Source organism: Mesoplodon densirostris, chromosome 15 (genome assembly GCF_025265405.1).
Source record: "Mesoplodon densirostris isolate mMesDen1 chromosome 15, mMesDen1 primary haplotype, whole genome shotgun sequence".
In the NCBI taxonomy this organism is placed as follows: domain Eukaryota; kingdom Metazoa; phylum Chordata; class Mammalia; order Artiodactyla; family Ziphiidae; genus Mesoplodon; species Mesoplodon densirostris.
The window spans coordinates 41900091-41924613 of record NC_082675.1 but is presented as its reverse complement, the minus strand read 5'-3'; the positions used below and the strand labels follow the sequence as shown (position 1 = coordinate 41924613).

General features: G+C 43.7%; 1 protein-coding gene across 5 annotated transcripts in view; it reads left to right on the top strand.

The window, feature by feature from the left end:
* The window catches only part of ZNF521 (zinc finger protein 521), a 289007-nt gene extending 271002 nt beyond the window's left edge, over nt 1–18005 (top strand). For 4 of the 5 annotated variants that reach the window (XM_060119104.1, XM_060119098.1, XM_060119096.1 and 1 more), the window contains one exon: nt 17202–18005. In XM_060119104.1, the coding sequence (XP_059975087.1) occupies nt 17202–17231 (30 nt within the window). In that variant the 3' untranslated portion in view covers nt 17232–18005. Of the gene's footprint in view, nt 1–14183; nt 14521–17201 lie in introns of those variants that run through there. The other variant, XM_060119099.1, reaches the window with a different exon arrangement.
* Nucleotides 18006–24523: the final 6518 nt, after the last annotated feature.

Sequence of the window (24523 nt, the reverse complement as noted above, 5' to 3'; positions counted from 1 at the left end):
TAAATATCAGCAGTATGCTTAGCTGCGCTTGGAGTTTATAAGGGTGAAAAGTGATTGTGCAGGAAAATAGAACAGTCTATTTGCCGTGAGCCAGGCACTAAGGCCTCATCCCCATACTCAGTTATAATTCATGACAGAACTGGTGGGAAGCCCTCATCCCTCTGTGGAGTTAATGCATCTCCACTGAAGCCTGCTGTGAGCACCCTGCATCCCCGCCCACCATCTGTGCCTGCACTTGCAAGCCCTCTCCCTCTCTCTCTCTCTCTTTCTCTCTCTCTCTCTCTCTCTCTCTCTCTCTCTCTCTCTCTCTCTCTCTCTCTCTGTTACTCACTCTTTCCTGAGATCTCTTGGTATTGATATTGTCAGGCGACTAACTGCTTTGTAGAAGTGGCTCTCCAAAACGGGCTTGTCGTTTAACTAGGGGAAGAGCTGGAAGGAACGCGTTACAGTGTTGTTAAATGTCTCATTTAGAAAATGTCGATTAGAAAATGGGCAGGGAAGCAGCAATGGCCTTAAACCAATCGCAGACTCTGGGAGCCAAGGATGCCCGCCAACCACCGATTGGTACGAGGCACCTGTGGTCCGTGGTGAGAGGCCAGGGATGCAGCACAAGGTGGACATTATGATTCAGGTTAATCCTGTTCTGAACCAGAGTTCAGGGTCCGGAGTCGAATCTGAGAAATGTTTGCCCACTCCGTCCAGGGGCTTGGACCAGCTGGTGGCGTGAGCACCAACCCAGTCGCCACAGACTGGCCCCTCTGTGATGTGGTGCTACCCACTCTGGGAACCAGAGCCGGTTGCCTCAGGGCTACCTAAAGCCTCTGCTCAAAATGATCAAGCCCTGGGCTTTACAGAACGCCACCTAAAATAGCCATGGTCATTCGTGCGGTGTGAGCCACCTTCTAAAGCGGAATGAGCAGAGGTTGCCGAACTCCCAAACTCGCTGCAGCCTGGAGCCAGCAGTGGTCTGTTCCCACCCTGTCCCACCCCTCATGCCCCTGCCACCCTTCTCCCCTCCCCGCTTCTCCCCACTCCCCACTCTGCTGGGAGGCCAGAGGGTGATGGGGCAGGAAGACAGTGTGGGTTCAAACCAAAGATGACCCTGCACCTCCTCGAGCATGGCTGAGCCAAGATTAACATGTAATGTTTCACAATATGTGCTCTTAACGGAGTCCATTGTTAGTCCTCCTTGAATAAGATAAATCAAATCCAGGCCTGGGACACCGGCGTATGAATTTAACAGATGTGATGCCATAGGGAAACTACTGTGTTATAAACTGCAGAAATGGCCTTTTTCTACTTCAGACTCGGGCTTATTCCAAAGAGCCTTCAGAGCTCCAGTGGTGAGGTGAGAGGTCACCCACTAAGACAGTAGCACCCACGCTGTAATTCAGCCTTGTGTGTAATTGGTTCAGAATCTCATCCTGACGTCTGGCTGGTATTCGTCCCATCATCTTGCTCACCCTCCAAAGGAAAAGTAGGGCAGGGATGGCTGCGCTCACTGTCCAGGTTTTCTTGGGTGAAAGATCACTTGGAGATGACAAAGCTGAGTAGTCAGCCTGAAATCCTGGTTGGTATTTTATTAATTTTGCACCAAGATAAATCCTGAAATTCTGACAAACTCCATGACAGGTGAAATTCCTTCTTGCAGAATCTGCTCAGCAAGAGGCTGCTCATTTCGTTCTGTTCCGAGGCAGGCAACAGGAGGGCAGCTTTCTAATCAGCCCTCAAAGGACCCCCAGCCGCCCCAGAGTCTCGGGCTGATTGAATAACTCCTGGGCCTCTTCCCCTAGGCCTCCATCAGCGGGAGTCCTGTGGAAAGCAATCTCCCGCAGACTGGCACTGAAGAGAGCTTTAAACCACCATTTTCTGCTCTCCCGAGGAGCCTGGAGTACTAAAAGATAGATGGACTGCAGATATTTTATGAGAAACTGTCAGAAGAAGAGCCGAGTAAATGTTTTTTTTCTTCTTCTTTGAGTCACACACTACATCACTGTTGAATTTCTCCCAGAATCTTTTACATTGAAAGTAAGAAATTAATTGGTTGCTAACCTTTCATTCCCCCTCCCTTCTTCCTCGTTGTCTTCCTCCTTTTTTTTTTCTTAAATATCCACACAGAGGCCCTTTGCTTAACCACAGTTGCAGAAAATCAGTACCATTTGCAATGAAATATTTATAATGACAGAATGAAAAATTGGATTCATTTTCTGGGCTGTAGCCGAACAGTCTGCAACTTTGTGCAGTATTGTTAGGCATCCCTCCTTCCTCCCTTTCATTGGAAGTTTTTTTGAAAACAGGCCACATGTACACTTACCTATGCTTTGGAGGGATGCCTACCAAAACACAGAACCCACTTCTGGGCTTTTTTTAAAAACAGAGGAGAAAAGAGCATGTTTTCGTCTGTGTTGCCATGTGGGGGGGCACTCAGCTGTGGCCCATAAAGCGGTAGAGAGGATGTGAACCCCGTCAAAAGAAGGAGCGCTGACGCTGGGAAGGAGAAGCTGGGAGAAGTTTACGAGGAATCCAGGAGCCAGTCTGGTCTGCACTCCGGAGCGGAGTACAAATAGCACCCAGCAGGCCACAGAATCTCGGGGCAGGTTTATAAGGGAAATGGGAAGGCACAACAGAGGTGTATCAATAGACATGGATATCAGCGCTCACCTTCTTTTTTCCCTTGAGCGTTTGCTGCTGTAGGCTTTCCTCCCACGTGACCTCATATTCAGAGCTGCCTTCTTGCAAACGAGGGATGGCTACTGCATTTTTTTTTCAAAGATGAAAGACAAAAGGAGTTTGCTAGGACGGTGCAGCGTTGCATTGCAAACAAGCCCGTCTCACAAGTGCAGGGCCGCCACAAGGCGTTCTTGCTTCCTACACGACTTGATTGCATCTGCAGCAAGATGCCTGTGAAGTGCATTTCAGTCTCCCAGATCAGTTTTCCCTTGCCACTGCACAGACGGGCCCAAAGAGCCGGCACACTTCTCCTCCCTCCATTGTCGCACCATGACAGAGCTTACATCCGCACTCCCACTCCGGGCCCTGCTCAGGCTCCCAGGCCAGCCCTCTGACTTAACCTTTCATCTGGTCCCTTGTGAAGCCCTGGGTTTAAGTAGTTAGGGTTGTTTTCTTTTGGTGTTTTTTCCCAAAGCGAGAACAGTTCTAGCGGACTTCAGCATGAGTAAAAACAGCCAAACTCAAATCTGCAGGTTTTGCTCACTGAATTTGCCTCCTGCATTGCCAACTCCACAAGATCAATAATCCATATTTTAGTGTATAATAAAGGCTGCCTGTAATTGAATTAGCTCATTCATTCCATCTGATTAGCCCTGTTTTATTCATGGAGCGGAAAAATAATACAAACTTACCTTCTCTAACATATTGCATGATGTGAATGTAAAAGAGCCTTCAGCACTGTAAAACAAATTTATAAAGATGATGGAGAGTTAATTTCAGTATTTGTTTATCCTAGGAATAGGAATAATACAAAACACATCGTGCTGCATTTTTGTGGTGATAACTTTAACGTTCACATCTACTGTGGCAATCTGTCCTCCAGTCAGCCTGACATGAATATCCTATAGTAGGTCTCTCTTCTTACCGAAAGCAAGAACGCCTCCTCAGTTCTGAAGGACAGCTGGGATAAACAGTCTTCTGGTATTCGCCTTTGGAGAAATCCGCCTTAAGAGATTTCACCCTAAGGTCATTACCTCTTATCCATCCATGGATTACCATTTGCAAGCTTTTTGATTGTTTACTCTCTTCTCTTTGAAGCAAAATCTTAGCCCACGTTTGGACCTGGGTGATGAGAAACACTGAACAGGAAAGGAGTTCTTCATCGTTGGCACCCCAGGCTCTCAATGCATAGACCAATTTCTGTGTGATGCATACTTGCACAGAGGCTTGGAGGTTTTATACAGGTTTCTAGGTTTGTCTTTTCATTGCATCCAAAAAAAAAAAAAAAAACAAAACATGATTTGGAGAAATGCTGACAGTTCAGCATGAAATGATGTGTGTTCTGACACAAACTGCATTGTAGCTTAGGAATCTAGCCTGAAGTTCTTTTATTGTAGCATTTCTTTGATTCAGGGGAGGAAAAGAATTTTCTTTAAAAGTGTGTGTTTTAGGATGTGACAATAACTTTTCTCCATTGCCGTGCATGAATTCAGCAGAATGTTTCCACTTAACCCTTATTATTGCTGGCTTTCTGGAGGACCAAGGGTAAGGGGAAAAAAATGTTTTTGCATTAGTTTTTCAACAACTTAGGTGAGTCTGAAATATATATCCAAGTAAATGGGGATTGTAATCGTGGCCTGTTCAGAATCAATCTTTTCTGCAGACCAGGAAGGAGCACTGAATAGCATTCATTTAGGTACTGCCAGATGTATTTCTGCAAGGTGCGTGCCTTGCCAAACCGCTTTGGATGATTTTAAGTGTTATTAAGCAGACTTAACAGGGGCAACTGGCCCTCAGGATAGAAGTCAAGGACCATGGCGCAGAAATCCTTGGTGGAGGAAGGTTCCGGGGCAAACCCATCCTCAGAAAGAGAAGCGCCCAAATGCAGACTGGATTTGAATATCTGAGTTAACAACTCTGGGAATATTTCTCTTCCTCTTGGCCAGCTCCTTCTATGTTGTGGCTGGTTTGCATTTGTGTTTGAAGTGCCAGGCGGTTTAATGAAGTTATTCTTTTATAAATTTTGCAACACTGAAGCAAGCATGAGGGCTTTAAATTAGAATAAGTGCCACTTCTGTGTGGCAGGTTCCTTTGAGGACTGATTAGAAAGAGGCCTCCTGCCGCCCAGTCCTTTCTGCCCGGCAGCGGCGTTGGTGCGTGAGCTTGTTTACAGCTCACCTTGAAATTTGCACGAGAGAGCGAGCGTGCACCATGCCTGCTGCCTGGGCCTCTGTTAGCGGAAGCTGTCTTCCTTTCCAGGGTCATGTTAAATACTTCACTTTAAGGAGTTATTTTTTTAATTATATTGCTTTATTGTAATGAATTAAAATTAACTTGGAGCAGCAAATTATCTAAGGATGTGAGGGTTATAGATTACTCTCACCATAGCTACAGCTTTGTTGGGGGGAACTCAAGGGCTGTCTTTCTAGAAGCTCAGTGCACCATGAGGGATGAGGAGACTGTTCCACAGAGACCGAGAAGCAGTGTCAGAAAAGATGCCCAGGAAATGGGAAGAGAATGGGAGTTCCTTTTGTTCTTGTGGGGTTTTTTTGTGGTACACGGGCCTCTCACTGTTGTGGCCTCTCCCATTGCGGAGCACAGGCTCCGGACGTGCAGGCCCAGCGGCCATGGCTCACGGGCCCAGCCGCTCTGCGGCATGTGGGGTTTTCCCAGACCGGGGAACGAACCCGTGTCCCCTGCATCGGCAGGCGGACTCTCAACCACTGCGCCACCAGGGAAGCCCGAGAACGGGAGTTTTAACATGTGGGTTTATGAAGCGAATAGAGGCTCTTCTTGGCCAGAGTGGTGGGCAGCTCTGCCATTTTAAGACCTGAAAGCTTCTGGGACAAGAAGAAATGAGGCCCAAGAGGGAATCCAAGTATATGTTAAGACCCAACAAGTTTCCACGTAGGATAAGGGATGCACTTGGCATTCCTGATTCCCTCTATTCCTGCCTGTGTGCACTGGCTAACAGACGGGTGATTTCAGGGGACGCGAGGCAGGACATTATTAAAGAAAGGGGCTTGAAGCTTTCTGCAGGACACAAAACATGCAAGGGGGAGGGAAAGGAAAGAGAGCAAGCAAGGAAAAAAGCACCAAACTTCAGTACAGAATTATTTCTCTTCTCTCCAAACCAGGATTATTATGTTTTTAATTGAAAGTGAGAGACACCCAAATGGAATTTGGCTTGTGAAATATTCACATTTTAAAAGGACTTTCTTAGAATTTAAAGCAAGGCCTACTTGGGGCTCCTTCTAATTGCATTCTCCATGCAGGAATATGAGCCCTGGGGGACCCAAAGATCAAAGGCAAACACCAGGGATTGTACCTGTAGAACCCATGCAGGAATGTACCTCTCTCCCGGCTCCACAGCACACACTCATGCCAACATCCAGCATAGGCACGAGTGTACACACATGCACATGTGCACACACACACTCATCCTTCTGCAGTTTCATTATGGAAATTTTGGAAACCAACACATTGTCTTTTCACAGTTCTATTCTTTGTGTGTATATTTACTAAAGCAAATGCCCTAGTAGACAAGCATTTGGTTGCTTATGATGGGGAAAGGTTGTTTTCTGTTATTCTTCATGATTTATGACATGTTGACTTACTCTTACTGTGAGTTTACCTCCTAGAGAGTGTGGCCGTGTTTTTAATAAAAGAAATAATACACTACAAGGAAGTGGCATTTCTTTTGCTCTTTGCCCAAGTTCAATAAACTATTTTTCATAATTATTGGGAATTGGTTGAAGGGAATCCTTGTCCATATCAAGTGGAAAAGCAGGAAGAGTTCTTGCTTCCTCTCCCTCCCTAGAAAGGTTACCCTTTGAATATAAATTACTATGCCTTGTGCTTCTCCCATTCTAATCAGATGACCTTTTGAGTCTGGTGGACAGAGTTTAAATCCTAAGCCTGCCAGTCAGTTTTTACATCAATGCCCTGTTCCAACAGCTTTCAGGTACATAACTTTCAATGGATTTCAAAAACAGACGTGAAGTAAGTAATGTAGGCGGAATCTTGCTGCTGATGGTCAAACAACCTAACTTGACTGCAAGATCTTGGGCCAAGTAATGTGACAATGGGTAATTTCACTAACTAAATCCTTCACGAAAAACCTTCTGGGATACAAAGTCTAAGAGAAAAGGGAGGAGCAGGAAAAGTGTAATGTTTGCAAGAGGACATTTCTGAGCAATTATCAATTTAAGCTCCCATTATTTGCTGCTAATTACTACACGAGGCTGTTAAATATTTAGCAGAAGTTTGTTTAATTGTGTTTGACTTGGGATGGGGCGGGGGGCTTGAATATGACTTGAGCATCATGAGTCAGTGTGTACACCCAGAGCCAGGCAGAGAGGAAATTTGCATTCACCCAAGATGAACACATTTCAGTGTCAGCCAAGCCTTCTTTTTCCTTCATTCCACGGATTTATCTTTAAGGTATCTACAATTAGAGCACGAAGAAAGGGCACTGTTCACGGATGTAAAATTGGAAGGAGGTCATTCTTAACCTTGTTTACAGGTGTTCTGGTTTAGAAAGCACCAGTGTGATAAATTAAACATTACAGGGGGGAAAATTAAAGCTTAGCAACAACTGGCGCATGGACACATCTGTCTGTGAAGCACTGACTTAATCCCTGAATATCTTATTAGACGGTATTGCCTATCAAAGCCTTCTGTCCCACAATACGCTGGACCCTGCAATTCTGGAATCTGAGCAGAATCTTTAAGCTCTGGCCTCTCTTTCATTTTTGCTGGCTCTCTGCAGTTTGATTTAAATTTTCCGTTGGCTCCATGCATGTGAACAGGTAGCTCAACTCATTGTTCTCTTTTAAAAATAAACTTTGTACCTTTAATGTATTTCCCAGTGACCATTTTGCTCTTTTTAACCTATTCTTCCAATTCGGCACCTTTTTTTTTTTTTGTCTTTTTCCTCAATGTAGTAGATCGTGCATGCTCCTATCAGTTCAAAAAAGGGAAATTTCAAGCCTGTCCTATATGCAAAACAAATAGGGGTCAGGTAGCGACTGAAATTTTACTACCATTTCTTTTCATGTATTTTATTTATTTATTTATTTTATTATTATTATTATTATTATTTTTTGCGGTATGTGGGCCTCTCAGTGTTGTGGCTTCTCCCGTTGCGGAGCACGGGCTCCGGATGCACAGGCTCAGCGGCCATGGCTCACGGGCCCAGCCACTCCGCGGCATGTGGGATCTTCCCAGACCGGGGCACAAACCCATGTCCCCTGCATCAGCAGGTGGACTCTCTACCACTTTGCCACCAGGGAAGCCCTCTTTTCATGTATTTTATTTATTTATTTATTTATTTATTTATTTATTTTAATTTTTGACCACACTGTGTGGCTTGTGAGATTTTAGTTCCCCAACCAGTGATCGAACCTGCACCCTTGGCAGTGAAAGCAGAGTCCTAACCACTGGGCCACTAAGGAATACCCTTTACTACCACTTTTAAGCTCGTAATGAGAAATGAAATGGTTACGAAGTTAACATTGTCATGTATGACCCATCATCAGTATTTTGTCCTTTTGAAGCTGGTGGACCAGCGTGGCTTGTTTTATTTCTCTGAAGTGTTTCACTGTCAAAATACTAAAAATTGCTCTACATTAGCAATTTAGACATGGCGTTCCTTTAAAAATGAGTCTTTGCTTAGACTTCTGAAGACTCACATTAGGCTAAGGCTAGGCTACTTTAGGTAGGTATTCTCAAGATATTGTTCACCACCATTGGCTTTCCCAGCTTGGTTTGCTGTTGTAAAAAAAAGAGCACCTGTGGTGAAAATAGGCTCTGTTTGAAGTGACCCCTACCTCCCTGCCCAGCCGCATGGATCTCCAGCCCCACAGGGACCAGTACCCTGCCTTCAGCCGCTCTCAGCCTGGCTCCTGCTCTCTCCCGCTGGAGCCCGTCACTCTCTTCTAACCTCCCCCTCCTCATCACGCCAGCACTGGGCAAGTGTGACTCCTCTGAGAACTAAGCCCAGGAGGTGAGGCGCCCTTTCTCTGTGGCCCATTGCACCCTGTCCTCCTGTCCCTGGTGAGTGCCCTGACGGTGAGCAGCTGTAGTCTCTGCAGCCAGCCCAGCCCGGGGATGAGAACATAGCGACCTGCACCGCTCAACAATTGCTTCTTTGCACAAGCCAGCTCAGCCACTGCAGTGGCTATAAGACCTTGAAAGTTGGCTTAAACTCTCTGGGACTTAATCTCCTCACCTATAAAAGGAGATGTTGGAACAGATGCTGCTAGAACTCCCCAGCTCTGAAACCATTTCTTTTTTATTCTGAAGCATCACTTACAGGTGGTGTTAGCTCGACCAGCAAATGAGGGATGATGGCTTTGCAGTTCATTCAGAGTAGGGAGTTGTTTCCATAGCCTAAATAGTAATTTCCAGATTTTAATATTTGGGTCCCTTTATACTTTATTAGATTGTAAATATTTCTAAAGCAGCACTGATTGCCACTAAAATGTACCACCCTTGTTCACTGATGGTACATGGAAGGTCTTAGTAAACTGCTGAATGAGTGGACATTTTTGGAGAGATGATTATTTATACAAGCAATGCCATTTATTATATATCTCGAAGAATCCTTTCCCTGATTTCTCAGCAAATGCCCATTCTCACCATTGACCATATTTTTAAATGCCATGCCATAGTTCCATGTGGCATATATGTGTCCCTTTTGCTGTCCCTTTTTTTTTTTTGTAATTTGACGGGGGGGTAGATACCGCTGAGACTGAAGACTAGGTCGCATCCTCAAGCAGGCACGGCAAGCTCAATGTGTTTTCAAAACACTGGAAACAGTGGTCCTCAACTGGGGATGATTTTTCCCCCAGGGGTTATGTGGCTGTCACGACTGGGAAGGTGCCCCTGGCATGTTGTTGACAGAGGCCAGGGACGCTGCTAACATCCTACTGTGCACAGGGCAGACCCCTAGAACAAAGACTAGTCCCCCTCGACATTCCAGTACTGCTGAGGTTGGGAAACCTGGTCCCACCAGCCTTCTAGAATCTATTTAATTTGTAGGCATCTCTCTCTAGAATAAAGCAATTGAATGACATATTTTGTATAATGACTAAGAAATAGCTTACTGGATTGTCTTTTTGGTTTCTCTGGATGAGATAGAAGAACTTTACACTACAGATACATGGTCAAGGCTTCTGAACATAAACTCATAAACATGCCAGTGTCCACACGCTTCAGAGTTATCTCAGCCCAAGCTTTTCTAGGCTCATTTAGCATGAATGTCCAAAGAACAGCAAATACAAAAAAAGTCCTTCAGTGAGGTTTATTAGAATGTGAAATCGTTCCCTATGGGAGGTGTGATAGAAGCTTCATTGCCAAAACCATTTAAAACTAGCCTAGAGTGTGAACTTTATAAAATTATTTTTGTCCAACAAGGGGACAAACTAAATAACCTAATAGTCCTTTTCTCTCCTTAATATCGTGTATTTTTCTGATCACTTCTGATGATGCCATTTCACCTTTTGCTTTAATATAGCTTGGTGTCATCCAGAAAATGCTTTGAGATGTCAGGCCAAGCCCATGTGAACTGTTAAATGTCAAAAGAAAATGCATCAGTGTCTCTCTAAGTTCATAGTGATGACATTACCATATGAAAAAATAAAAAGGGAAATTCTGTCAGTGCAAACATGATCATAAATTCAACATTCATGGCATTAAAGAGAGGGGCAAAAGCATATCATGACAGACAGTTTGGGAAATTCCATTGCTGTTTATCAAAATAAAAGTGTAGGGCTTCCCTGGTGGCGTGATGGTTGAGAGTCTGCCTGCCGATGCAGGGGACACGGGTTCATGCCCTGGTCCGGGAGGATCCCACATGCCGCAGAGCGGCTGGGCCTATGAGCCATGGCTGCTGGGCTTGCGCCTCCAGAGCCTGTGCTCCGCAACGGGAGAGGCCACAGCAGTGAGAGGCCCGCATACCGCAAAAAAAATAAATAAATAAAAGTGTAGAACCTCATTTTAGTGAATTCTGCCAAAGTAAAAATTGTGAGTCAACCACCCTGGTCATGAAAATCCATCATATGAATATGTTTTGTAGACTGTCAAAGCACTTTGGGAAATACTATACATTTGTCTTTTAAGAACATTCATTAAAATATCTCTCACCAAAATGCACATACCTACATATATGTTCCTGATGTTTACCAGGTAGGGCCCATGAAAACACAATTACCCCAAATTTCTCCAGCTAAGAAGTATATAATTTGTAGACAATGGAAACTTTGGGGTGGTAAAATGGGGTCTAATTGGTATTTTGGATGATTTGGGTGATTTTTAGAACATTCTAACAGTACTTCCAAAGCTGAAGCAATTCACTTTTAATTAATTTAAAACTATGAGTACTTTGGTAATCATGTGGACTTTGAAAATGTTAATTTATTGCCTTCACATCCTGTTAACCTTATCAAGACAAAGGCTACTCTTTGCCATTGTATTTTTTTCTCTAACCTATGGGGGAGATCACCCAGTATCCTCTCTCCATTAGCTAGATACACTCCTAAAGCTGTTTTACTAGCAAAAGAACTTGGGAATGAAAAAAGAGAGTGGGAGGAAATGTAAAAATCTTGATTAGAAAGTATAATTTAATAGAACATGTATTGAACCAAATGTATTGATTAATGTAGAAGATATAGTACTTATATTGATTCAAACCAGAGATTTAGTACTAAAAGCTCTAAGCCAAAAAGCTGCTGCAGATTGCTACAAAAGTCAGTTTAATGCTGTCCTTGAGAGTGCCTTCACAAAGAAATTCTTCTAATGTTTGAGGACTAGGTAGAATGCGGTATATGTCAGTTTGATCCCGGAGGGTTTTATTTTGTACTCTAATAGCTGTTACGAGCCTACATTATATCCAAGGAGTAATTTTCCTTAGGGGTGCCCGGCTCGCTTTGTGTCAATATTCTAGCATTTTAAGTCACGTACAGTATATGCTTCTGGGAACAGGGAAGGAGCCAGCCAGACTCATAATGGTCTGCATTCATTAATAAAGGCAGAAGCTGCTGTCCCTCCACTGCCCGCTACAGGGATGCCTCTTTGGCCTTCAGGGACCCGTGCAGACACATTTAAAGAAAGCTTTATTTTGAGTGGGCAGGAGATAAAATGTAGGACTCGCAGGCATTTCCTAAGTCAGCTATATGCCCGAGCACAGGGTGACCTTAATGGGTCAAAGAAGAATGCAGGTCAAAAGACTTATTATCCAAGCTGTTGGAAACCAATTGCTTTTGTTTAAAAAAATAAATAAAAAATAAAAAGCAGTAGTGCTTAAAGGTGGACGATAATGTAGACTTCTGTTTGCAGCCTGTGACTGCACGACTGTATGTGTACTGGGATATGCTTCTAGAAAAATAAGAGCATACAGACTATCCATAGTGTTTACAGATAAAGGTCCAACCCTCGTGATAAAAGGAAGGGTAATATAATTAGTTAATCAGTGATGATTGATTACGGATGTTTGCGTTCTTCAACTAAAGAAAAAACAACATGCTGCCATGGTGCTGTCCCCATCTGTTGAAAGAAACAGCCACAATTCTATTTCTTCTATTTCCTTCTATTTCTTTTATTTCTTCCCGCCTTGCATTGTTGCAAAGCCACAATTGCCTACTATTTCTTCTGGTTGGAAAACATCTCATTTAAATGGAATACAACTGCAGTTTAAATTCAGGATTCTAATGGCATGGTGAATTAGTGGAAAGCTTGTTATTTTTTTTTTCATTCCTTTTTAAAATAGCATGCTGTATCTTTTTCTTAGTTTTAAAAGCTTGTCAGAATTTGAGACAAAAGGCTATAAATAGACAACTCATGGTAAAAATGATTAACATCTTTGAATCAACAAATCTCACAAAACTTCCATTCTGACAGTTTTTATTTTTATTATCACTGCTATGTAACATTTTGCCGATGCCAACAGAGGGCTACAAAGCACAGACAACGAGACGTGGTCTGTCAAAATATTGGACAAGCGAGGGCAATCTGTGGCACCACTTTTGGGGCTAGGGACTTAATTTTTCTACCCTGGGAAGGTAGATTCCCCTTGGCTTTCCTCCAGAGCTTAACTTCATCTTTGTTATAGGTGCAAATATTCAAATTCACATCAAGATCACAGGAAAATGGGATAGTTTGGCCAAGGTGAACAGTTACAGGGGATGGTGGGTGTTTTTCTTTTTTATTTAAAAATATTTTGCTTGGATTGCATTTTAAATAGGATTAAACCGTTTGACCAGTAAATGTGGTCAGCCCTCTGAAAGGAGGAGGCTGAATTAATCATGTGTTAGCGTGCCAAGCCCAAAATGAGAATTCCAGTCTTGTAAAATGAAAGGCATCTCATATTTTAAAAGAAATTCATTGTGCTAGAAGGGAATTTTTAAGGTCCTCATCTGTTTTTTAGCTTTCTAAGTTTAATTTCACATTTTAGAGAAAAAAAGATAGAACAAACTCCTTCTAAATGGGGCCCTTTACAGTAAAGAGTGTTTTTGTTGTTGTTTTTTTTTTAAACCTGGCTATTAAAGTATCATACCTAGATGGATCGTCTTTTAAGCTTTAAGGTGTGTTGTGAATTTGATTTTTTTTAACACAAACCCCCCTCGTGTGAAACAACTGTTCATAACTGGGATTAATGGTTTGCAATTTTCAGTTACTTAGACATGGGGTCTCCAAGAGATGGCTTTTTGCAGAGTAGAATATGGCTCTCTGTGGGATTACAGAAGTTTTCTTCTCTTCCTACTTCCTTTTCTGTCATCACCCACCCCCAGCCCGCGTCGATGTTGCACTGATGTTCTCCTCGATTATGTAAAACACTTTCCCTTCATTGGAACAGATATTTTCTCTCATAACCTGTCATTGCATTAAAGTACCTTGGGGACTGTGAATTGCTGTGTAAAATTGGTGAGATTACCCACTGCTTTGTTCTAGTGTAGTGGTTTCCTCCAGACCCAAAGAACAGAAAACTCGTATAGGAGAAGGCTGCTTGCGCGTGGCCTGGCAGCCTTTTCTTGCCCTGCGCGTCCCCGTCTGTGCTGCAGGGGCTCAGGAAGGGCTCTGTGGTGTGGCAGGGTGTGGGGAGGAGAGAGGGCAGGCACCTGCCCTCTCCTTGGGCTTAGCGCTTCTCTGGTCTACTTTTCATCTTTCCCACTCGCTTCTTGTCTCCCTTTCTGTCTGTGGTTTTAAAAAACACACCAAATAGGTGGAAAGCCCCCATGAAGCAACTTCTTGTTTCTCTTATCCTTGGATCTTCAGTGAAGTCTGGAGACAAACACTCCTCATCTTTCTCTCCAACCCCTAAAAACCAACCCAGTAACCTGTGCAGCTCAGACATTCCTTCCTTCCTCCAGAAGATGAAATCAGGCCATTTGTATTTCCAGTGACTCAGAGTACTGCGTGGAGGAGGGGAACAGTCACAGCCCAAAGATCCTCAGAAGTGGTGAGGACAAGCCCTTGAGGACTGGATCAGAATCACCTGTTTGTTTTGTTTTCAGTGCAAATATGCCCCATTCCCACCTTGAGAATCACAGACAATGGTGAGCCAGGACTGGGAGGCCTGACCTCACCCTCAGCTGATCTGGAGAAAAAAAGAAAAAGAAGGACAATAAGTGATCTCAGTGGTACGCAGGTATCTCCACACCCAGAGAACTTTCTGCCTTTACCATATTTCATGCCAGATTTCCCATTTAGACATTATTTGTATTACAGCTCTTTAGTTTTGTTGAATCGGGAATTTTGCAAGCCATACCCTCGTCCTTCTCTCAAATGATATATATTCTTTTCTCTTAATATGCAAAGCATGCATCCTTTATAGTAGCAACTTCAATCTGTTGCAATGAGTGATTCATATGTATTTGTGTATTTCTTTGCACCTCCGAAGAGACTTGTATGGCTTTGGTTTAGGATGAAAGCATCCAAGAAACAACTGTTGCCAACTATTATGGCCAACTCGTGTTAGGTTTTTGTTCTGTAGTATCTTAATATAGGCACATAGAAGAACACAGGTTAGATTGCAGTATAGCTTCCTTTATTAACCACTAAAATTCGATTGAATGTGGAATGTCTATAGTAAGCACTTAAATATTTTTAAATAAAGTTATTAAACTGATTTCTGTTTTTTACTTTGCGATAAAAACTAATCACACATCCTCCTGTCAACGTTCTACCATTTGGATAACTATTGTCATAGATTCTTGTATTTATTTTCTTAATTTTTTTTAATTAAAAAAAAGCACCTTTCTATAAGATCAGGCTTGACTCTTTGAGATAGGAAAATGCATGAAAAAGTTTAGACAGTGCATTTTGAGTAATTGAACTTTTTTACTGTTTATAACCTCTTTGATCATAATTATGTTGATATTTAAGGGGATAGCAATGTTTCTTAGTCTCATCAGTATTTTGATTACCCTTTATGTCTACCTGTTGGTGAAAAATAATTTGCAGAAGTATTTATTTAGAATCAATACAAAGAAAAAAAGAGTTGGCATAAAACTGGTCTGCTCCTGTATGTACTTTTAGGCTAGTACTACTAAAGAAAAATCCAGCTTGTCTTTTGCTGAATTAATAAAAATGGTATGTTTTAAATAAGGCTGAGTGAAATAACATCCTCATTATTTGCTGTCAATCTTCTTATAAAATGGGCTTAGTTTGAAATCGGGAATGGAAGACCTGGGTCCTTTTCACAAGACTCATGTCTCCTTCCTTGGTGCTCGTAGCCCCAGTTGGGCACCCCTGAGCAGCCAAGCCTCTGGTCCTTCATCCTTTACTCATTGGGCAGCCATTTTGCTAGTTTGGTGGGGGATGAAAAGATAACAAAGATCTCTAAGACAAAGCCCTCTGTTGAAAACTTTCCATAGCTCCTCTTTCCCTATAAGACAAAGCCTGGACTCCTAAGCCAGGTACAGAGGGCTCTTCATAATCTGGCCGCAAACTTCTATCTTCATTTCTCATCAGCATGCTTGATTCTGGACACTTGAGAAGATTCCAACCAAACTGAACGAGTTGCAGGTCCACGAACATACCTTGCATATTCTTCTTTGCCTTTACCCACGTGGGTCTTTGGCCTGGAATGCCCGCCCTGCATCCCCATTGCCTCTTCATTCATATTCATTCATATTATTCCAGCCTCAACTAAAATGTCACGAGTTACGTCCACTGCAAAGCCTTCCCCAAAGGCCAGGCAGGGTTAGGCATGCATGATATTCCTATGGTCATTTCTAATATAATCCCACCAGGTTGCTTTACCTTCATGTGCCCACGTGACTTTCTTGAGACTGTGAGCACTCTGAAGATGTGAAGGCAGGGACCGTCCTTCTCCCGGCAGTGGCCCTTGCCTAGCTTGTCAGTCGTTCAGTTGGCCAGACCCTCTTTGCTGAGTGCTGCAATCCTGGGGGCTATGTCTGGTGGTGATACCAGGATTCAAGAGATGCTTGTGAAGGAATGAATAAATGAATGAAGACCAAAATTACAGACACAGGGAGAGAGCCGAAATTGCAAATAACCACAAGACCCCAGATGCATACAATATAAGCAGTATAAAGCACAGTGGGAAATCAGAGAAGGGGGAAAGCAGTTTTAGACGGGATGAGCGTGAAGTGGTAGTATTTTGTGGTAGAGGTCAAGGTTCTGATCAGAAGGGATGGGGGAGGGGGTCGACTGGGAGAGGTGGGAGAACGACGCTCAGGGGAGGCACAGCAGAGGGAAGGTGCACCTCAGGCCTTCTCCAGGCGTTTGCTCCGAATGAAAGTCCCGTAGACCTGTGACCATCCCCCGTGCAGGCCACAGGCCCAGGTCTGGAGCCCAGTGTTCACCCCCAGGGCCTGGCTTGTGGTTATAAGTTACCCAGGAATCCCAGTTGCCGGCTCACACTTTGGAACCGGGATGTTGGCTCAGAAAGGGGACATGCTGTGTGGATGGAGAGGAGGCCACCAGAATACAACAAGGGCTGCACCCGCTGGGGACGGGGGAGGTTGCAGGCTGCTGTGATCTGCTCCTGAGCCAGGATGGGACCCAGCACCAGGCCCACCCCAAGGAGAGGAACTGGAGAAGCTTCCTGTCAGTTGTCGGCCAGGCCGTTCTTGCCCGTAAAGTCTATGTTCAGGGACAGATAGAGCCTCTGCTGTTAAGACGTTCACCTTCTAAGAGTGAATAGAACAAAAACATCTGTAATGAATGGAAATGACGCGCAGATAAATGTAACTGTTAAAATAGTGCTACCCAGGCATTTGAAAAGATGGTCGTATTCTGATAAGAAGAGATGGTGGAAGGTAGGGTGGGGGGGCGGTCCTCCAGGGAAGCAAAACAGAGGCAGAGAAAGGGGAGACCCCTGGCCCCGCCCTTCCATCCTGGCTCCCACTGGGGGAGGGGAGGAGCCGGTCCCATGAGCACCGATGCATCCGGGTGCAGAAATATAGTATTTAGGTCATTATAAATCAATCAGCATTTATAGATACTTGGTTTGATGAAAATACAATCACTTAAGGTTTTTTTTTTTTCCCCCTCTTTCATTACAGAATCATACGATGACCCAACACAGCAGTTAGTGCAAGCACGGTCTCTCAAGGAGAATGACTTTTGTGGCACAAAAAGGGAACATATTTTACTCTTTGCACGAAACTTTCATTGTTAATGTATATTATTCAGAAACATTGTATTGTACCATAAAACTTGTATTATCAAAACTGTTGGATGTTCATGTGTTTGAACTTTTGAGCACCGGATAGACCCCCTGTATATAAAGTGTCTCACATGTATTATGTCGTCTGATACTAAAATGGTCTTATAAAGACAAGTGGACTTGGGCCCTATTCAGGCAAGATTTTTTTTAAAATGTGAGCAAAATGGCTTAAGAGAAAGTATTTTCAAGGAAGACAGATTAAAACAACCCTGTTACACAGGAGACTATGTTTGGACTTCCTTTTCTTAACACTTAAGCCTAGAATTTCTCTTTTGGTATATCAACAGTTAAACCCAAGACTATTTTTTATTGCTGAAGATTCTTGCAAACCATGAAGAGATGTTCTCACAGAACCCCACAGCTGGATAAGGCCCGTATATATATTTGTAAGCCTTGCAATGTGACAGGTAGCATCACTATATATGCAATAGTTGTTATGTAGACTGTCAAAGAATTTTTTTTTCCTGGATACATTTGAAGCTTTGAGTGTTCAAGGTTTTCCTTAATGATTTCACACAGCCAAATTCTTGAATCAGTTGAACTAACCTGTATGTTACTGTTATTAATGTTTACTCTGCGGTCTGAACCTGGAGATTACTGGAATTGTTTTCCAAGAGGAAATAAATTCAGTTTACCATTAGGTGTGAGTGTATTTGTGTGTTTTCTTTTTCTAGTTACTCTGCCATTAAAAAAATCTAATTGCCTGCACCCTTGGAAATGAGTTCTGCTCTTGAGAATATCCCAGGCATAACCTCAATCATATTTAACCTTTCCACACTGGGCCAAAGGCAGCTGGGAAGAGATTCATCACATCGCATAGGGAAGGAATCAGACCCGATGTACTTCTTCCTCTTGCAGATCCTACCAGGTCACATTGTACTGGAGCATTTTGACATCACAGATGGATGTGATGGCTGTTTTCTGCATAATTTGCAGCCCAATTCATGTCATGCTGTGCAAATCTGAACTCAAAGTAGATGGCTGCAATTTGAGAGGCAGTTTGGCTTATGTGTACTTAAGAAGCAGCTCTGTTCATTCAGAAGACAAAGCACAGAGCGGGGAGCCTGGGAGCCTCGCACTGGCACAGAGCGCAGACTCTCAGTGTGATCTTCTCCACATCAGCCACCTCCGGGCCTCAGTCCCCCAGCCCGGAGAGGTGACGCTATCCCGGAGAGGTGACGCGGCTTGGTCATAGGCCTTCACACAGGCACGGGGTGTTGCCTGGAAGTTTGCTCACTGGTTGCTCACACCATGGCTTGCCACAAAATGGTGAATGAATAGGCACTCGAATCTCAGAGGCTTTTTTTTGGGGGGGGGGAGAGAATAGCCATGTGTACATTGAGCCCTAATATACATGTTTAGCCAAAATCAGTAAATATAGACCTGATATTAGTGAGCAACTTTGATCCACATCCTGTTTAAAGTACTTCACCCACTGTGACTCTCACCCTCTTTGAAACTCTGAGGACCTCAAGCAGCTCTTTAAACAAGCGAGAATCTTCACAGCACTTTTTTTGATGGAGAAGCTAAAGCATGGACTGATTCACTTTATTGTGACCACCTGTCACCAGGGGAACCATGAATGAAACCCAGATACAAGCCACGCAAGGTGTAAGCCTCACCCCATGGCGCTCAAACCCTAGCCTGTGTCAGGATCACCTGGAGGGCTTGTTACATCATAGGGTAGTGGACCTGACACCCGGAATTGCTGAGTCAGTAGACCTGGTGGGGCTCAAATGTTTGCAGTTCTAGGACATTCCCAGCTGGGGATCGTGTTCCACACTTTGGAGGGCCACACTTTGAGACCCACTGTTCTACCCCATTTCCAAATTAGTTGAGTGCATTGAATGTGAATAGCCATGCAGAGTGCTGGCAAATTATATTACTTATTTTGATACCAATAAAAGAAAGTTTGGTCAAATTTTAGGATCATTCAGGAACAGGTACCTCCTGGTAATTAATGTACGTTTGCTTGCCAGAATGTATCGTGTGTGTGTGTTTAGTTTTTTAATGCTAGGAAGACCTACATCTATACATTTCACAGTGGATTGCCAGCATGCTATTTAATTAAAAGCTTTTCCACCAGCTACATAAATAATGAAGTATGCTAAGAATATGCAAGTACATTCATAATTAAAATACTCAGCTATATTTAAAAAAATTAAGATCTCTGGTCTATTCAAGGATTTTGCGTTTAAAATGAAATAGCCACACGATGATTTTTAAAAAAGCTTTAAAACCTCAGGTTATTAATGAGTGGGTTATATTTTACTAAAACAAAACGTTAATAAGGAAAGCAGCATCGTGCAGAGAAGAGAAAATACAGTAAAGCGGTTGGCTTGTTTTCTGCTTTAATTTTGGTTTTGAATGCATTTTCGCACTGGCTTTGAGCTTCCTGGTAGTAAAGGGGAAAACAGCAACAGAAAGGAAGGATTATACCACTTGCTTACAAGAGATCTTTTTCCCTATCACTCAATTCCAAAAGAAATTTCTCAGTGACTTTATATGCAGTCAGGTGGCCAATACAATGGCTACTGTTCCTGACCCTAATTTTATGATCTCATGCAGTGGCTGTCATCTGGAGGAGTGTGGCTGCACCTACGGGTAGAGGCCAGAGATGCTGCTGAAATAAACATCCTACAATCCACAGGACAGGTCCCCAGAGCAAAGAATTATCAGGTCCCAAATGTCAACAGTGCCAACTCTGAGAAACTGCTCTCATATAAAATTCTCTATGATTGTTCAAGGACCTTTGTACATTAGAATTATCTGGAAAACTTTAAAACTCTATTGCCTGCAAGATTCATGTGTGTGTGTGTGTGTGTGTGTGTGTGTGTGCGCGTGCGTGTATTTTGGGCTCACTGTGTGGCTTGTGGGATCTTAGTTCCCCGACCAGGAATTGAACCCCTGGGCCCCGGCAGTGAAAGCGCCAAGTCCTAAACACTGGACCGCCAGGGAATTCCCCTAAAAAACTCTATTGCCTGAATCCCACCCCCAGAGAGGCTGACTTAACTGGTCTAGAGTGCAAACGTGCCCCCTGTGATCCTAGTGTAGCCATGTCTGAGACCCACTAGGCCAGGCTCCATTCACACATAAGTATACTGGGCTCAAGACTAGAAATTTGAAAATAACATCCAAAGAGTAGAGAAATATGGACCTCAAACTCTCTTTCCTCAACATTACTTTTTAACAACTGGGCGTGTAATGCTTATTTTAACTCTAAAGTAACATAACCTATGGCAAGTTTCAGAAGAAGGGGAAAGGGGGAAAATGACCCAGAACCCCACATGACACCCTTACCCCTGATTCAGGATTACAAGCTTTATGAGTGAGAAATCTGGCCCCATGGGAACTCTGGCCACCCAGAGAGCAAATCACCCATCACCTGCCAAGGCCAGGTCGCCCAGTGTCTCAGGAGAAGCCAGCAATCCGGGTGGTTATGTGCCATGTGCCAATTTCTGAATGTTGGCAGCCTGCTCCGTTTGTTATTCAAGCTCTGCTGACCCCCGCTGTGCAGGCCATATGAGATAGACTTTCGGGCCAGGCCCTACTCTTGGATTGCCTGTTTTGACCTTCAGCATCAAGCATTATTTTTTTCCAATTATTTTCATTCCAGACTATTTAAAATGTTTGTTTAAAATTATTATACAATTTGTGTATGTGAGCATCTATGCAGTTTTGATGTTGCTTTGTGACCTTCATATTTCTATTGCTTCACGTAGAACAGTAATGTACCAAATGGATGTGTTCTATAAAGCCCGCCCTTGTTCCCAGATATTTAGATGTCAGATCGATTGTTTTTTTAATGATGAAGGATAAAAAAATAATAAAGTCAATATTCTCTGTTGCAAGTCAGATATGCTATATTCTCTGTGGCTAATGGAGGCTAGGTTAAATATGCTTTGGAAATCATGTAAATGGGTGAGAGGGTTGACATTCTGCTTTGAAGGTTGATAAGCTTAACCAGTGTTCCAGCCCAAATGGAAGGTAAAGACCCCAGAGGCGGCCCCCAGGGGTCCCCCCCAGGCTGGGTTAGGCTCCTTGAAGCAGCGCTGGGTCTGTTCCAGAACTTGGACAAGGATTCCGATGAACCCTCAAGTTCCACTCTACAGAGCACGGCAGCCCTGCTTTGTGCCTGTCGGGGTGCAACATTGCAGAACCCTTGAGAAAGGACGTTTGAAACTCCAGATCCATTAGAGAATACCTGCAAACGCTTCTCCACTCAGCTTCAGCAGGCCGGAGCCTCTTACCGTCTCCCTTGTCTGGAGGGAGCACTACCAAAGGTACTGCAAACGCCCAGAGTTCGAGAAAGAGGAATGATTTAGGGTAAAATGACCCGGCGTCAGTTTCTGGCAGAATTCCAAGACTTAGGTCTGGTTGGCACTGCATTTCCGGGTGAGCACCTTGCAGGGCCAAGGAGGAGCCCCGTCTCCTTCAGATTCCTTTGTAATGAAGTCAGCTGTCAACTGGGGGAAAGACGCAGAGCCCCTTTATTTCCAAGCAGGTGATGCAGCATATTAAAGGTTGAATTCCATCTTGTGCTCGCATCCTGAATGAGCCAGTTTGCAGGCAAGCTCAGGTCTTTCTGCAAAGAGGGAAACTTGGCAATGGTGGAGGCTGAGTACTTAAATGGCAATCAACTTCTGGCTCATATCAATTAATTCCTTCATGGACTTCTGCCTAAGTATAGCATCTTGAATTCCCAGCTGTGGAGGCTATGAAAAACAGCCCAAACAACACACGCCATGATCCAGGGGATGGCGCGCCGGTGAAACGATGATGGGTGAAGCTGTCTCAGGGAAGCAGTGGGCGCCCATCGGGGGCTCCCTCTTTGTTTACCTGCAGAATCCAGGGCAGGACACACACTCCCTTCTCTGGGAGGGAAATTCTTTGAGAAAGCTTTTACTATGTCCAAAGTGAAACCATTCTGAGGGGAATCACCTCCTTTTGGCTTTAAAATATCCAAATCCAAAGTGCCCATGAGATGTGGAAGCAGGATGGGGACTAGGAAATCAGAGGAGGGCTTTGTCATCACTCAGACACCAGGAAAACCTGTTCCAAAAATGGTCCTCGTCCCAAGGAACCTACCAGCGTCGTCTCCATCTCCCTTTCGCGTGAACAAGGAGCATCTTGATCAAGCACTGCAGACAGGCTGAGGATGAGTATTGGTGGTGCCACGTGAGATCTGGCAATTCTTCAATTCATCTGGTCAATACAGACTACAGCTCAGACCTTGACATCTACACGGGGATGTGAATTTCAAATCCCTTATCACTCAGGTGGGCTCTCCTCATCTAATGCTCTAGCAATGTGGCTATCACCAAGCTATAACCGATGAAAATCAAGGTCACGTGGCAGGGACAAACTCACTTTTCCTCCGCTGCATGTGAAATATCCCTGGTTTGTCTCGCTCTCTGCTGTCTTTTACTGAATCAGAGGGAGAGTTTGTTTTCCTTGTCCAGGAGACAAGACCTTTGTTTCTCTAAGGGAGTGTGCTGTCCAACATGGTAGCCACTGGCTACCATATGTGGCTACTTAGATTTAAATCAATTTAAATTAAGCAAAGTTTAAAATTCAATTTCTCATTCTTACTAGGAACAGTTCAAGCGTTCAGCTGTTTAACAGGGCTAGTGGCGACCGTATAGAACAGATACAGAACACTCTCCTCAAAGTTCTATTGGGCAGTTCAACAATTCTAACCCAGCCCCTCCCACCTCCTTTGACCCCTTCCATGTACAGAGGCCCCTTTTTCTCTAGCTCCTTTAATTTTTTCCCCCACCTATCTTCATACTGTTCTCTGTCTTCAAATGTGCACAGGTTTTCCCCTCTTCAAAAAAAAAAAAAAAAAATCGGGCTTCCCTGGTGGTGCAGTGGTTGAGAGTCTGCCTGCCGACGCCAGGGACACGGGTTCGTGCCCCAGTCAGGGAAGATCCCACATACAGTGGAGCGGCTGGGCCGGTGAGCCATGGCCGCTGGGCCTGCACGTCCGGAGCCTGTGCTCCACAACGGGAGAGGCCACAGCAGTGAGAGGCCTGCGTACCGAAAAAAAAAAAAAAAATCATTTTTCCTGACTCCGAAACCTCCTCCCAAGACTGTTTTATTTATTTCCTTTATTTTCTTCCAAATTTCTCAGCCCTGTGGTCTGCTCCCACATCCTCCACTTCCTGACCACTGACTCGCTCCTTCCTCACCTGCAGGCTGGCTCCCATCAATATCCTTTTACTGAAAATGTGTTCCAAAGGTCACCAGTGGCCTCACCACCCAACAAGAAGGGTTTTTTCCCCCGTCCTCACTCTCCTCTGCCTTTCAATAATTTACACCGTCAGTCACCAGGCCCCATGTTCTTGCTTGGCAGTGTTTCTTACGTTTATTCTTTCCTTTCTATTTCCAATGACAGGACCCGAGGGAGGTCCTTTTCATCTACTACCTCTGGTCTCTCCTCTCTCTAATCCCTCCTGTATATGGCCACCATGTTCATCTTTATAAAACAATTATTTCACATCATTTCCTCATTCAGTAAATACCAGTGACTCCCAGAGTAATGTAGTGAAAAAGAGCGTGGTTTAAATGGCACTTGAATCCTTTTCTGCCACTTACTAGCTATGTAGCCTAGACCAACTTACTTGGCTTTTCCGAAATTTCTTTTTCCTTCTTTAATTTGAGGGTAAGTATACTTTCAAGTTGTTGTAGGATGTTTGCTGGTGTCGTTATCAGTGACTAAACACACCTGAAATATATTAGATGCCCTATACAAGAAAGTTATTGCTTTAAGTATTATTATCTTTATTTAATCCAGGCTCTTTTTATGTTGATTCTAGAATCACTGCTTTTTCTCCATGGTACCTCTTATCCATCTGATTTTCTCCTTTATAGTGTTTCTAAAAAAAAAAACACCACTTTTACCTTGTCTCCTGCTTATGAGAACCTGAAATAATGGTCTATTATCTTCCAGAAAAAGATGAGTATTCCTTAGACTTTCAAGAATGTTTTAATCTTGCCCAACTACCCATTCAGCTTTGACCTGTTTCTGTCAGTGAATCCAAGTCATCCTCCTTTGCACATCTAGTCCATCCTTTTACTTCATTTTTCACATCTATTGTCTATTTATTCCTACTCTTCACACGCTCTTCCTTCTTTCCCTCCACTTACCTCAATCCT